General features: G+C 38.3%; 2 protein-coding genes across 2 annotated transcripts in view; one reads left to right on the top strand and one right to left on the bottom strand.

Annotated features, from left to right (window-relative positions):
* Nucleotides 1-868: 868 nt before the first annotated feature.
* Nucleotides 869-8,004, top strand: LOC107572529 (lysophosphatidic acid phosphatase type 6-like). Its single transcript, XM_016258947.1, has 11 exons — nucleotides 869-1,110; nucleotides 1,801-1,969; nucleotides 2,393-2,521; nucleotides 3,807-3,937; nucleotides 4,570-4,649; nucleotides 4,763-4,850; nucleotides 5,761-5,893; nucleotides 5,976-6,076; nucleotides 6,183-6,275; nucleotides 6,509-6,674; nucleotides 7,368-8,004. Exons 2-11 carry the CDS (start codon nucleotides 1,808-1,810, stop codon nucleotides 7,500-7,502), a joined length of 1,218 nt encoding a protein of 405 aa, XP_016114433.1. The 5' UTR covers nucleotides 869-1,110; nucleotides 1,801-1,807; the 3' UTR covers nucleotides 7,503-8,004.
* Nucleotides 8,005-8,451: 447 nt separating this feature from the next.
* Nucleotides 8,452-14,469, bottom strand: part of LOC107572534 (uncharacterized) — an 11,660-nt gene continuing 5,642 nt past the window's right edge. Inside the window, exons 2-7 of the mRNA XM_016258950.1 lie at nucleotides 12,832-12,905; nucleotides 12,499-12,733; nucleotides 9,922-12,140; nucleotides 9,485-9,694; nucleotides 9,111-9,213; nucleotides 8,452-9,020 (exon numbers count right to left, since the gene is read on the bottom strand). Coding sequence (XP_016114436.1) covers nucleotides 9,112-9,213; nucleotides 9,485-9,694; nucleotides 9,922-12,140; nucleotides 12,499-12,733; nucleotides 12,832-12,903 — 2,838 coding nt within the window. The 5' untranslated portion in view covers nucleotides 12,904-12,905 and the 3' untranslated portion in view covers nucleotides 8,452-9,020; nucleotide 9,111. The remainder of the gene's footprint in view (nucleotides 9,021-9,110; nucleotides 9,214-9,484; nucleotides 9,695-9,921; nucleotides 12,141-12,498; nucleotides 12,734-12,831; nucleotides 12,906-14,469) is intronic.

Here is a 14,469-nt window from a genome sequence, read left to right as displayed (position 1 = left end):
GTGTCTTTTTCTCATTTTGATGCATGCGATTTTTTTATACAGTAGCTCAAAAATTGTCCCGTAATGTGACATTAATAGTCAACAAAAATAGTTGCCTACATTTATCTAATAAAAATTCTAATTTATTCTTTAAGTTAGAAGCATGCTTTTTTACAAAAGTTGTAAATTAGGCTCTATTTGTGCAAACTGAATTAGGGAAGCAAGCTTTCAAGTATGCCGCATCTTGGAATACTTTTCAAAATGAATCCAAGATGCAAACTTTAGTGTCACTATATTGATCTGTGAGCTATTAAAGGAAAAATCAAAATGCAATGTTTTTTAAATATGTAGCCTATTGTGTTGTTTTGTTAATGCAGTACTGTCAGAACCTGTGGTAATAAGTGTATTATTGTAGTAAGCTATATATTTTTATATGTACTGTAGCCTATTTATTTTAATTCATTAAAATATATTCTTTCTCGTTTATTGAATTCTGATATAGGCCTAATATTCGACCTTTTCATTTGTATAATTAGGTATCAGCAACAACTAGCCTAGGTATGACTTTGATAATTTCAAGGTCATCACTAAAATTAGACTAATTTGGACAGTCACGCTAAAAGTGTGTTGTTTTATTGAAGGGGAATTTAAGGTATCATGTTACTGTACATCAAAATAGTCAGGTGATACGCACTGGATACACAATTTATTGTCCAATAAATTAATTATGTTTGTAATAACGACTGGTACGTTATAATGTAGCCTACAGTGTGTCTGTGTAATATTTAACGTCCTTAATGTATAGCCTAGGCTACTAGATATGTTAGGACCATTTCAAACACTGCCCCCAAAAGTATTTAGGCATTTGATAGATTATTCAATACATTTACATTTAATAGTCGTTCTGCATAGGAATATTACGGCAGCAAACGTGATATACAAGGATGTGTACGGGAAATGAAGTTTTATGACACGGTGTTTCCGCTACTCTTTGGAAAGAGACGGTAGACTCCTGAAACTACACATCCCAGCATGCACCTCACCGTCAGCCGGTGTAATATCCAGTCTGCCAGACGTGAAAGGAATGAGTGCAATTCAAAAGCAGTGGATTTAAGGGTCTGAAACCTTCAGGTTGGTGATATTTAAAGAGAACTTTCTCTAGAGCACTTTTCTGTTTTTCTTTACTTAATAGATTCAAAATAGTGCATGATATTTGACGGTTTGCAAGAGCGTGTGGATGAAATTTGCGGATATGACAGGCAGCATTACTGAATGAGACAGAAGTTGCTATGTTCGAGTCGTGACTTACGGAAATGTACTGACACGTTCTGATATATATTTCACAAAAACACAAATACAGGCTACAACTGTATAGAAATACAGTATAGGCTATAGCATAGAAACCATGTATTCAGCGTAATAAATTAAAATGTCATGCTATTAGTAAGTAGCTGTAAAGCAGAAAAACAATTACTTAATAGTTGATATGTAAGACATGTATCTGACACATTTTTAAAACAACATCGACGTTTTAGGTTAAAATGTATATTTGATATATAGGCTATCATAAGTGGTCGCCTTTTTGTTTGTTGGCTTTAATCACCTTTTAGGCTTCACTAACTTTTAATTGTTCCTGTGTTGTGACAAAAGAATTTAGAAGACAAATATACTATACAGTTATTGAGGTTATAAAAACTCTGTGCATATTAATTTGAATTTAATTTGACAAAGAGTGTAAAATAGTCTTTAAATAGTGTTAGCTGGAGTACACATGTCAACTTACCAAATGCATTTCAAGTCAAGTGTTCACGTCTCTTTCAGGTACATCATGTGGGCACGTGTGGGTTTGATGGGTTCCGTGGCCCTCGGGTCAATGTTCTGGTCTCAAAAGAATAAGACTGAAACCTCTCCATACGAGCTTAAATTAATTCAAGTTTTATTCAGACATGGAGCGAGAACGCCTCTGAAATCTATCCCAGATGTTTTGGAGGTAAGAGAGCTGACTAGTGTCAATTCAATGCCCAGAGTTACACCATATTCAGTGTTTTTTTTTTTGTGGCTTAAAAACAGTAAGGTTAAAAACACAAGAATGTAGAGAATGCATAAATGTGGCATGTATTCTTAATTATTTGGAGGTAAGAGAGCTGACTAGTGTCAATTCAATGCCCAGAGTTACACCATATTCAGTGTTTTTTTTTTTTGTGGCTTAAAAACAGTAAGGTTAAAAACACAAGAATGTAGAGAATGCATAAATGTGGCATGTATTCTTAATTGTTTAAACATATCAGAATCATTTGTCAATCTTAACAGCATGCTTTTTTACTCCCAGACAGTGGCACTGTCATATGTCTGTAATAGTCCACATGTTGATGCCAATTATTTCCAGTATGACGCATGGTTTCTGCACCCCTAGGCACAATGGGTCCCTGAGCTACTTGAAGCGCCAGCTCACACAGAAATAGACTATATGGTTACAGACTTGCAGGGGGGGCCCAGACCCCCAGCTCCTGTGGAGGACAGCTACAGATCCAAAATATTGACAGTGAGTTTGTGTTTATGCATTTGTGCCAAATTCTTGTAGAATGTAGAGTGTGTTTTACACACAGTATTAGAAAGGGCTCAGCCTGTGGGTTGTCTACAGAAAGGTAAATTTGGCTTAAAAAGGGCCATAACCAATCTAATTAACAGGTTTGGTGTTTACGGTGATTTCGAAGCACAGAAATATTAAAGGAATAGTTAAACCAAAAATGTATATTTGCTGACCCTCAGGACATCCATCTCAGATGTAGATGAGTTTGGTTCTTCACCAGAGCAGGGTTGGAGACATTTAGCAAATTGAATTCACTAATAGATCCTCTGCAGTTGATGGGTGCCGTCAGGACGAGAGTCCAAACAGCTGATAAAAAATCAAAATCTACTGTCGTACTTGTTTTATAACTGTTTTGGATTGCTTTTGCTTGTAAACAGCGCTTGAACTATGCATATTTCTCTCCTGATTTAGACAACATGACTGAAGTTTGAAGTTCTTAATGATGGATTTGTTTCTTACAAACATGCAGCTTTTCACTTCACATTATGTTAATTGATGGACTGGAGTCGTGTGGATTATTGTAATGTTTTTGTCAGCTATTTGAATTCTGACGGCACCCATTTAATGCTGAGGATCCTTTGGCGAGCAAGTGATATAATGCTACATTTCTCAAAATTTTCAGGTGAAAAAAACAAACTCATCTGCTTCTTGGATGGCAGTAAATTTTCATTTTTAGGTGAACTATTCCTTTAATGCTACTCCAAACATTCACATTCTAGAGATTTGTGTGCTTTCAACTTTGTGGGAACAGTTTGACAATACTCCAGCATGACAGTGCCCCTGTGCACAAAGTGAGGTCAAAAAAGAAAAAGGTTTATTGAGTCTGGTGTAGAAGAACTTGACTGACCTGCAACAAAGCTCAGACCTGAACCCCATTGAACAGCTTTGGGATTCCAACTAAAAACCTATTACCCACATCAGTGATGCTGTTGTGTCTGAATGGGAGCAAATCCCTACAGCCATATTCTAACGTATAATGGAAAACTTTCAGTGAAAAGGCTCAACAAACATATAATGTATATGGGATGCTGTTTGGATGTCCACATAATTTTGGCCAAATAGTATCATTTTCAGGCATGTTTGTGTAGCATTTTGAGTGCATGTTTGGAATTAAGTGGATCGATGCTGCAGTAAATGTTTCATACCAGACATGATGTAAACATACTTAACTGTGTGTTTAGATGAAAATTGTGCCAGGCTGTCATATTAAGAAAAATAATGACTTCTGCTTCCATAGGGTGGAACTTATCCAGGTCAGCTGACCACATTTGGCATGCAACAGCTGTACGATCTAGGAGTGAGGTTACGAAAGAAATACATACAAGAAGAGCCTTTCCTCACACCTTCTTTCAACCCTAAAGAAGTTTAGTGAGTGCAGTTGATGATTCTTTATTTAAATATATCGTTCTGCACCATTTATGCTACAGGCAAGAATGGCACCCTAAACTTTATCTCGAGGAGAAAAACACTTTACAGTAAGGTCCCATTTATTAACATTAGTTAACTACTATATTGACATGAACTAACAACAAAAAATACTTCTAAAGCATTTTTAAATCTTATTTTATGTTAATTTGAACATTTACTAATATGTTATTAATGTCAAAGGTTATATCTGTTAATATTATTTGACGGACCTGAGCTAACATGAACTAACAATGAGCAGTTGTATTTTTATTACTGAACGTTCATGAATTGTGAATGTATCTTGAGGTTTTGACTCACCTTCATGTCATTTCAAACCCATAAGACTTTGGCTATTCTTTGAGACACAAATTAAGTTCATCATATGAAGCAATCATATCTCTTCAAAACTCTCTTCATAGTTCACCCAATAATGACAGAATTTTCATTTTTGGGTGAATTATCCCTTTAACTAACAACTAATTGGACCTTATTGTAGTTACCGAAAAATCAAATAAATTATCCTAATATACATGAATATGTTTATGGTCTGAATTGCATCAAGCTAAGATGGAATATCTGCCATTGATTTACAGCATTCGCTCTACCAACATTGTCCGCACCATTGAGTCGGCTAAGTGTTTGGTGGCAGGACTGTTCCAACAGGAACAAGCAGGTAAGGTGGCAGCTCAGCTACGCTTCTTTGTGTGGTTTGGTTGAGTAATGGATGAGATGAGCAGTACACACTCTGTGTTTGCCTTTCCGTGTTTGATTTTCTCTCACTCTAAGGTGTTGTGTCCATCCTCACCGATAAGGCAGAGAAGGAAATCCTCTATCCCAACTATCATGGATGCAAGCTGCTCAAGCGGCTCATTGGGTAAAACCTATTTTGATAATAAAACTTGCTACTTTGATAATAATGATGATAACAAACCTTTATAGAGAAATGTAGCTCACAATGGAAAGTTAGTTGGAAAATATTATTAGTAGTAATTAAAAAAATTATTCAAATTCAAGAATTGGAAGGAGATTTATCAACTCATAGATGCTCCTAAATATTTAATCTTCTTTCCTTTATCTATTTTTTTTTTAGGTTTTGACATGTTATTCTTTACTGCTTAAATAATAAATAATATTCTAATAATATACTTTAATATCAGAAAATATTAAACCTTTGCTGTGGTGAAATACAGTACTGTTCAAATATTTGGGGTTGGTAAGTTTGTGTGTGTGTGTGTGTGTTTTTGAAAGAAGTCTTATGCTCACCAAGGCTGCATTTATTTCATCTGAAATACAGTAAAAACAGTAATATTTTAAGATATTATTACTATTTAAAATCACTGTTTTATATTTGAAGATATTTTAAAATGTAATTTATTCATGTGATGACAAGAGTTTTCGGCAGTCATTACTCAAGTCTTCATTGTCACATGATCCATGATCCAGGAATCATTCTAATATGCTGATTTGGTGCTCAAGAAACATGTGATATTATTATCAATGTTGAAAACAGTTGTGCTCCTTAAGATCTTTGTGGAAACTGATACATTTTTTTTGATGAACAAAAATTATCTATTTCTTTAAAATAGAAAACTTTTGTATGTTGTATGTATGTTATAAATTTATTTTCTGTCACTTTTGATCAATATAATGCATCTTTGCTGTATTAAAGTATTCTTTTTTATATCCTACAAATCCCATACTTTTAAACAGTACTGTAAATGCCCAATAATGGCTTGTAATTTAACACCATGTATTTGTTTCTGACTTTTGTCCATCAAATGTAGTCATCGTTGGGCAGAATCGTCCATAGTTCCTGACATTGCTGCAGACCTACAGAGCATCCAGAGAGCCTTAGGGGTCGATCCTCATCAACATCTCGACTTCATCCTCATTAGAGATGACATGGTGGCCAGAGAGGTAAAGTGCCTGATACATTCTACAGTTACATCTGAGTTGGCTTTGTTTGTCAAATACAGTACCATTATATTATTGATCCTAGGCCCACGGCTTGCCGCTTCCTACAGCTCTGGAGAACTGGAGGAGTATCGTGGAGCAGCGAGCAGTAGATATGGTGTGTCACATCTATGAGCCCAGTAAGAGGTGAGGAGCCAGTGAATCCAGCTAAAAAGAGTCTTGAGAAGTTATGGTTGAAGCTTATGCTTTAAGGCCTCTGTAAATGTGTTCATGTGCTTTTGTTTGACCTCAGGCAGAATTTACAGATGTGCGTGGGGCCACTTTTCCACATACTCCTAACCAACATAGAGGACAGAATCCAAGGCACAACCTCTAAACCTGACAGGTGTCTTCTTTTTGAACATGTCTACGGTTCATTGTATCATTCAAAACCTGACTTCTTTGAAAGTCCACTTAAGTTTTAAGACCACTGTGCACCTGTTATTTCCAGACAGTAAAAATAAGTTGCTAAACTTGAGAGGTGCTGCCCCACAGTGGTCAGACTCAGAGATCATGTGCGTAAAAGTCCAGTTGAAAACAAGATTTTTAGAGCTGCTGTTTGTGTGTTTATTGATGTAGAAAGTTGTTCCTGTACTCTGTGCATGACACCACACTGATGCCATGTCTCATGGCTTTGGGGGTTTTTGACATGAAATGGCCACCGTATGCAGCTGACATCACACTGGAGCTATACCAGCATCGTCAAACTAACCAGCATTACGTTAAAGTGTCCTACATTGGCCAGGTAACACACACACAGGAATCAGGGTGTAAAATGTAGTTCAGATGTTTGGGGTCAGTATGATTTTTAAATGTTTTTGGAAGAATATTCTCTGCTAACAAAAGCTGCACTTATTTGATCAGAAATACAGTGAAGCAGCAATATTGTGGAGTATTATTACAATTTAAATGAACAGTTTACCATTTTAATTAATTTAAAAATGTATTCCATCCTGTGAAGCAAAGCTGAATTTTCAACAGCCATTACTCCAGTCTTCAGTGTCACATGATCCTTCAGAAATAATTCTAATATGCTGATTTGGTACATATTTCTTATTATTGTCAAGTGTTGAATTTATAAATTTTTTATTATTATTCTTTATTTTTTTCAAATTACTTGACGAAAAAGAAGTTAAAAAGAACAGCATTTATTTTAAATGGAAATCTTTTGTAACATTGACCAAAAGTGAGTAAAGATATTTACAATTGAATGCATCCTTGCTGAACATTAGCACTTATTTAAAAAAATATATATATAACTAATGTAACTAAATAGTGTTCATTTAGGGGAAAAAACATTTTGAGGCTCATCTACTGACTTCACTGAACATTAGCAGTAATTTCTTGCTTATCATTTAGTGTCCTTAATTTCCTTCTTAATTTCTTTAATCTTTTTCTGACATCTGCCCATATTTGAAGCTGTTGTTTATACCTACAGGACCAAAAAATCCCAGGCTGCAGTGACGTCTACTGCCCGCTGCAGGAGTTTAAGGAGGCACTGGGTGTTTACGCTCTACCTGATGAACGTTACTATGCTCTCTGTGACAGTGTTGATGACCATCCCAAACTCTGACCTCGCAACTCAACCTTGCCCCAGAAAACGCACAGATGTTTTGCACCAACCTGGTCTCTAGAGCTCAGGTCTCTCCTACAACATGGATTCAAGTGTTCATATTAACAAAAGAGCAATATCAGAAGTCTTATGTTTAAATTGTCAGGTCCTTTCCTATTGTTCAAGGAAACTGGTTCATGACTCATACACAGCAGATAAAAATTTTCTCATTAATGTCAGTAAACAAATTCTTTCACAGATTGTCATAATATTAAGGAAGCATACAATTCACAGTAAACTTGTTGAAAATGTGTGAATTTGTGCACAACTATGGGAGTTAGTGTGGAATATCTTCATTAGGTGCCTTCATTTCAGAGTATCAAGTCATCTGAAACGGCTACAGATTTTGCTGAAACCTCATAATTTTAACAATATTTGATGTTTAACATCAAATTAAGTGCTGTTAAATGTAATATGCAAGCAGAAATGGTGAACATTTTCTTACACATTCACTACTGAGAACCATATTAAATTAAGATACAATAAAATATCTGAAGTGTTTTAATTGTATTCTACATTTTATAGTTTATTTTTTACTTTGAACATTCAGTAGTGTAACAAGCCAAAAAAACACAGTACACAGATAAACATGAAGCAAAGTGTAAATTTTAAACTGCAAAATTTATTTATATGGCTATTTGGCCTTTCTACATTTTCAACTTGTGTTTTCAGTCAAAACACCTCAACATTTAAAACTTCTTCATATAAGTCCATTGCATTTTATGTTGAAGAAGGATATGCATAAAAAGTCAGACAAGGAATTATCGGGGGTGGGGGGGGGAATCACATTAGACATTTTGGGATTCCCTTATTTGAAAGACAGTCACTGTCTCATGTTGAAAAGCTGTAGTCAAATGTTTTCACAAAATTTGTATTTCACCAATGCAGGTTAACCATTTTGTGATTTTTAGAATAACCCAGACCCCATTAACGAACCTTCATTTTAAAATTCCTGACTAATTTCTGTAATAGTTTTCTAAAACACTGCCAGACAACCACACATTAAGGGCAGTCCACTGGCTCCACTCATTCAAGTACATCCCAGTCCATCGCATCTTTCTTAGGTTTCAAAACAAAGCGAACATTAAGTGCACTCAAGATTATGTCATTTATAAAAAAATTATCATAATAACAATAATAATAACTGCAGTAATTACATTAGTAGTAACAAATTTAAAGCATTCTACACAATTCTCATTATACATATATCACCTTAAGCCATCAGGCTCCGCCCCCTGAGTAATATACAGTGGGTTCAAGTTATGCTTCAACACATCTGTATAAATTGCAAAGCAACTTTAGTTTAGTTACTTAAATAACAACAATTATTGTGAGGAAAAAGACCATTTAAACCATCATAACATTATTTACATAAATAAATTGAACCTCATTGTCATACATCACAAATCCTTTGTATGTACAGCGTTAATATTTAAAACAAAGCTTTGATCCTCTTCATTTAATCCTGTGGCTTTTTACCTAAAATTTAAGACAATACCTTTAAATTATCATGGGAATAAATTCAAACACAAATTAAAATATTAAGACATCTCTGGATTACAGACTGACCTCACTGAGCAGCGATGCACTGGCGGCATTTGTAGATCTTGGGATTATGTGTCCTTATGTGATTCCTCACATTTCTCTGTCTAAAGAAAGTTTTGCTGCACAACTGCAAAAGAGAATTAAATAAGAAAACCAGATATAGAAGTACAATGTCGGTGTGGGAAAATAACTTTCAAAAAGCAGAGAGACTGAAATGGAGTGAGCAAGGAGAAACGGGATTGAGAAATTCTGCAGATTCAAACCCACGCTGCTCTAACAATATGCTGGACATGCGCATACTTTTTTACAATAAGGACAATAAACTTTGTTCAGTATACAGGCACATTGCTGGGAAGGGAAGGGAGTACCTCAAGGACCTCAGGAGACATTATACATACCGGGCAGGGCCAGTGTTTGCCTTCAATGTGCCTGATCCGGTGCATAATAAGAGCATCACAGTCTCTATAGGAGGCTCTGCACTGCAGGCAAGCATGTGGTCCACTGGAGGCCTGAACGTGAGGACCCTTCTGTTGTTTCAGACGTGCCTGTCGGATGGATTCCAGTAGGACGGAACGCTGACTGCTCAGAGGAAGCAGCTTATTTACATTCTACAAATGACCAAAAAAAAAAGAGAGATAAATATTTGATCTTTTTCAAGTGTCATTTTCCGTTTATTACTAGTTTAAATTTAGTATAATTCTTTCCAACGATTGACAGAGTACTGCTTCCCTAAACCAGACTCTATAAAATTGTACAAAACAACAGTTATGTAACATGCCTTTGTCATAAGAATAAACATCAGCATCTGCTGGCATGAGAAAAAAAAACGTATCACCTTTGTCTTTGTAGGTTCTTTCTTGACTTTACAGCTCCTCTTGCTGACCTGAGGGTGTCTAGAAACTCGGTTAACCTGTGACCCTTGAGACATTCCTGTTTCATCCCTCTCCGTCTTCACTCGGACAGCAGTCCTTTGGGAAAAGGGTGAGTGCCTGTTGCCAAGCCCAGCCCAGTGAGGCCCATTTAGACCCGTCCGGTCTGGCATAATCCTGGCCCTCACCCGATCTCTTCTCACCATGCCAGGTGATGAGTCGCAATGGGAACTATTTCCATGAGTTAGGTAGATGTCCACGCTCTCCTCCTCCCGTTTAATGCCACTTGGTGACCGACAGAAGCCGAAAAGGAAGCCTTGATCCAACAGTTTGATGGGTGGTTTGCTCTGACGCTTGCCCAGGTCCGAGGAGTCGCTGGTTGGAAATGGCTGGGTAAGGGGCAAGGGGTCAGCTGGTTCTTCCTTTATAGTTTTGTAAAGGGGATGGTTGTGAAGTTGCTGATGGTTGGAAGTATCCCAGTTCACAATGGCATACGGAACTTCGGGACTCTCTTTTCTGTTGCTGTGTTCCTTAATTTTTCTGTTCTCCTTCACCTGTGTTCCTCTTTCAGTTCTGCTGTGCTTTGCATGTGGCATTACTGTAGCATGGTTGCATCTTGTTTTACTTTCTATTTGTTTTGAGCTCATAGGTTTGTCTATTGGGGTGTGCCCAGGTTTGTGCCGCTTTGTGTGCTGCAACTTTGTTGTGTCTACCTTTACTGTGCGATCTGCTGGTGGGCGACCCCTACGTCCTGTTGATTTAGGAGAAGTTCCCTGGGGGTTGTAGGCAGTATTGCGACGATGAATAGGTTGCAGGATGGCACTTTCCGAAGATTCCCGTTTTATCCTGAGCATAGCGCTTTTTGAAGGGGAAGAGGCACTGTGTGCTGGTACTCTACCTCTTCGTGCAGGGTGGGAAGGTGCTTTATCTTCATTTCTGGGGTGGCGTCTGAGCGGTCGATCTGTTGCACTGGACTGTGTCTGCAGCAATGACCTACTACGAGTAGCTCTTGCAATTGGCTGCCCAGCGTGCCCTGAAGGATCATGTCTTTTCCTTTTGGAACTTTCTTGGTTCCAAGGTTCTACTTTCACTGGTCTGTTCAGCAAGTCCATTCTGCTCATGTCACAGAGGGACAGAGTAGGATTAACGGCGGCAAGCACCCCTAAACTAGTTCCGAAACTCAAAGGGACGCCCTGTGCACGAGGTTTACGTCGGGCTGTGAGTGAATAATCACTGACTTTTAACTTCCTAAGTCGTTTTTTCTGCCCCCAGCCGGACAGTTCCTCTGGACCAGGCACCAGGGATTTCCTCTGCAAGCCAAGGAAGCTAAGAAGACGGTATTTCTCCTGAGCACGTGGGCTGTGCACCTCATCCTGAGGGACTGTGTTACATACCTCCTCCTCCACATCCTCATCCTTTACCTTTACTGAGGTAACACGGGTCAAAGAATTTGCCTGAGTTTGGAACGGAGTCACTGAGAATTCACACTGGGGCTTGTATGACCGGTAGGAAGAGGACTTCCTCTTTCTCTTGGTGGAAAGGTCAATTTTGGGTAGGAGTCTGCGCAAAGCAAGTGCAGCGCCAGGTGAGGAACGAAGCAGACGGCGTGATGGAGAGGAAGAACGAGTAGAGGTGCAAGGAGATGTTGAGATGATTGAAGACGAGGGGCGGGAGGACGATTTTTTCTTGCAGGATGGAGATTTGAAGTCCATGAGCTTCATTCTGCGATTTGGGCTGCATGGAAAGCCATTTTCCTCCACCTGAAAACTGGAGGGGACTTGGCATTGCAACTGAGGGTTTGAGGTTTCTGTTTCAGATTCATCTGTGACCTTATCAACAATGTGCTCTCTGTGCTGTACTTGAATGTTCCAGGAAGACCCAGAGCCTTCTCCTTCCTCATCCTTTCTTCTCCTCTTGAGTCCCACTTTCCCTCCTGAAGTTGAGGATTGGTCCCTCCTGAAAGGTCCAGGCATTGCATTATTTGGTTCCACAGGAGAACTGTGCATTCTGGAATGTAACTGACAAGTCTCTCGCTCCCTTTTGATAGCAGAGCAAGCCTCAAGGGCAGGCCACATGCGTAAATGGCGGGCCATGGCACAAACCTCTGTCAAGATGTCCAAATTCAGATTGAGGGTGGAAGTGTATGAGAACTCAAGTAAAGCAAGCAAGCTCTGCTCACTGAAACCTATATGAGAAACCATAAATGATAAGTGATTAATGCCCCGAAGGATAAAATACAAGATATAAATGTGCTGTCATAGGATAATGACTGTCTAAAGGTTGAGGATCTGCTGGAACACAAATGTGGGAGGTTCAGTCTTAAAATGTATTCTTTTTTACGACTCCAGTCCTGAAAATTACATTTTTAACTTTCCTTAATATTCTAGGGTTCCTATGACCGTGGAAAACCTGTAACAAGTAAACTAAATAAAAATGTTAAAATATGCTCAACAATTTCAATAATACCCTTTTTTAAATCGATACAAGTGTAAACAAACTCTGATTTTGAAACTGGTTTATCTTGAAAATATACTGCACCATACCTGTGAGGTCAACATGTGACTGGGGATCAATGGCTGAGTCCATTTCAGTAAATAACTCCTGGAAGTACTCGCTCACCGCTGCAAGGACTGCTTTGTGGGCGACGAAAGACTGGCCACCACCAGTTTTCAGTGTGATATCACAGAAGAGCCCTGCTTCCCGTTGGCTATTGAGCTTACTTAAGACTTGATGACTATGTGATTCCACAATCCTGGAGATAAGTCCCACATCAGAACACTGGAGATAGAGACAAATTGAAAGTAAGAGATAAATTCAAAACAAACAAGCAATCCTGACTGAGATGTGGATAAATACGTTTGAAAAAACAATCTTACCACTGATCTCTCAGACTGACTGCGTTGACATTCCTCACAGCCAAAGACATAGTCTCTGACTTGAAAATACATTCCTAAAATTAAGAATAGAACAAAATTATTACAGAAAAGGATCCATCTATGTGCCTATGCAAAAAAGAAAGTCAGTGCTCTCAGACCACTCCTGGTGAATTTTGTGCTCAGCAATGAAAATAATAGCACAATTCTGAACAGAGTCAGAGCTGTCATGACCATCTCACAGTACTACTAATGTGAAACTTGCCAAAGTAACTTCCATATTGACCATATTGAGCAACTATAGACCAATATCAAATCTTTCTTTTATAGGCAAGATTATTGAAAAGGTCTTTAATCAGCTGAACAAACACTTAAACTCAAATGGATACCTGGACAATTCAATCTGGTTTCCGACCGCATCACAGCAGAGAGACAGCGCTCATTAAGATAATAAATGATATTCGCTTAAATTCTGATTCTGGCAAAATATCAGTGCTGCTTTTGACACTGTCGATCATAACATACTACTAGAGAGACTAGAAAACTGGGTCGGGCTTTCTGGGATGGTAATCAAATGGTTCAGGTCATACTTAGAAGGGAGAGGTTATTATGCGAGTATAGGAGAGCATAAGTCTAAGTGGACATCCATGACATGCGGAGTCCCACAAGGCTCAATTTTTGCACCGCTTTTGTTTAGCCTTGAGATGATTGAAGACGAGGGGCGGGAGGACGATTTTTTCTTGCAGGATGGAGATTTGAAGTCCATGAGCTTCATTCTGCGATTTGGGCTGCATGGAAAGCCATTTTCCTCCACCTGAAAACTGGAGGGGACTTGGCATTGCAACTGAGGGTTTGAGGTTTCTGTTTCAGATTCATCTGTGACCTTATCAACAATGTGCTCTCTGTGCTGTGCTTGAATGTTCCAGGAAGACCCAGAGCCTTCTCCTTCCTCATCCTTTCTTCTCCTCTTGAGTCCCACTTTCCCTCCTGAAGTTGAGGATTGGTCCCTCCTGAAAGGTCCAGGCATTGCATTATTTGGTTCCACAGGAGAACTGTGCATTCTGGAATGTAACTGACAAGTCTCTCGCTCCCTTTTGATAGCAGAGCAAGCCTCAAGGGCAGGCCACATGCGTAAATGGCGGGCCATGGCACAAACCTCTGTCAAGATGTCCAAATTCAGATTGAGGGTGGAAGTGTATGAGAACTCAAGTAAAGCAAGCAAGCTCTGCTCACTGAAACCTATATGAGAAACCATAAATGATAAGTGATTAATGCCCCGAAGGATAAAATACAAGATATAAATGTGCTGTCATAGGATAATGACTGTCTAAAGGTTGAGGATCTGCTGGAACACAAATGTGGGAGGTTCAGTCTTAAAATGTATTCTTTTTTTACGACTCCAGTCCTGAAAATTACATTTTTAACTTTCCTTAATATTCTAGGGTTCCTATGACCGTGGAAAACCTGTAACAAGTAAACTAAATAAAAATGTTAAAATATGCTCAACAATTTCAATAATACCCTTTTTTAAATCGATACAAGTGTAAACAAATTGAAACTGTGAAACTGGTTTATCTTGAAAATATACTGCACCATACCTGTGAGGTCAACATGTGACTGGGGATCAATGGATTTCAGTAA

Source organism: Sinocyclocheilus grahami, unplaced genomic scaffold (genome assembly GCF_001515645.1).
Source record: "Sinocyclocheilus grahami isolate Dianchi unplaced genomic scaffold, SAMN03320097.WGS_v1.1 scaffold1769.1, whole genome shotgun sequence".
NCBI classification, from domain to species: domain Eukaryota; kingdom Metazoa; phylum Chordata; class Actinopteri; order Cypriniformes; family Cyprinidae; genus Sinocyclocheilus; species Sinocyclocheilus grahami.
The sequence above is the reverse complement of the archived record's forward strand: the minus strand, read 5'-3'. Positions and strand labels throughout refer to the sequence as shown.

Bases quoted from the DNA above. Each gene is read 5' to 3' on its own strand.
- LOC107572529 (XM_016258947.1), top strand. From the start codon at position 1,808: ATGTGGGCACGTGTGGGTTTGATGGGTTCCGTGGCCCTCGGGTCAATG. The intron at 2,522-3,806 runs GTGAGTTTGTGT...CTGCTTCCATAG, and splicing joins ACAGATCCAAAATATTGACA to GGTGGAACTTATCCAGGTCA. The intron at 3,938-4,569 runs GTGAGTGCAGTT...ATTGATTTACAG, and splicing joins TTCAACCCTAAAGAAGTTTA to CATTCGCTCTACCAACATTG.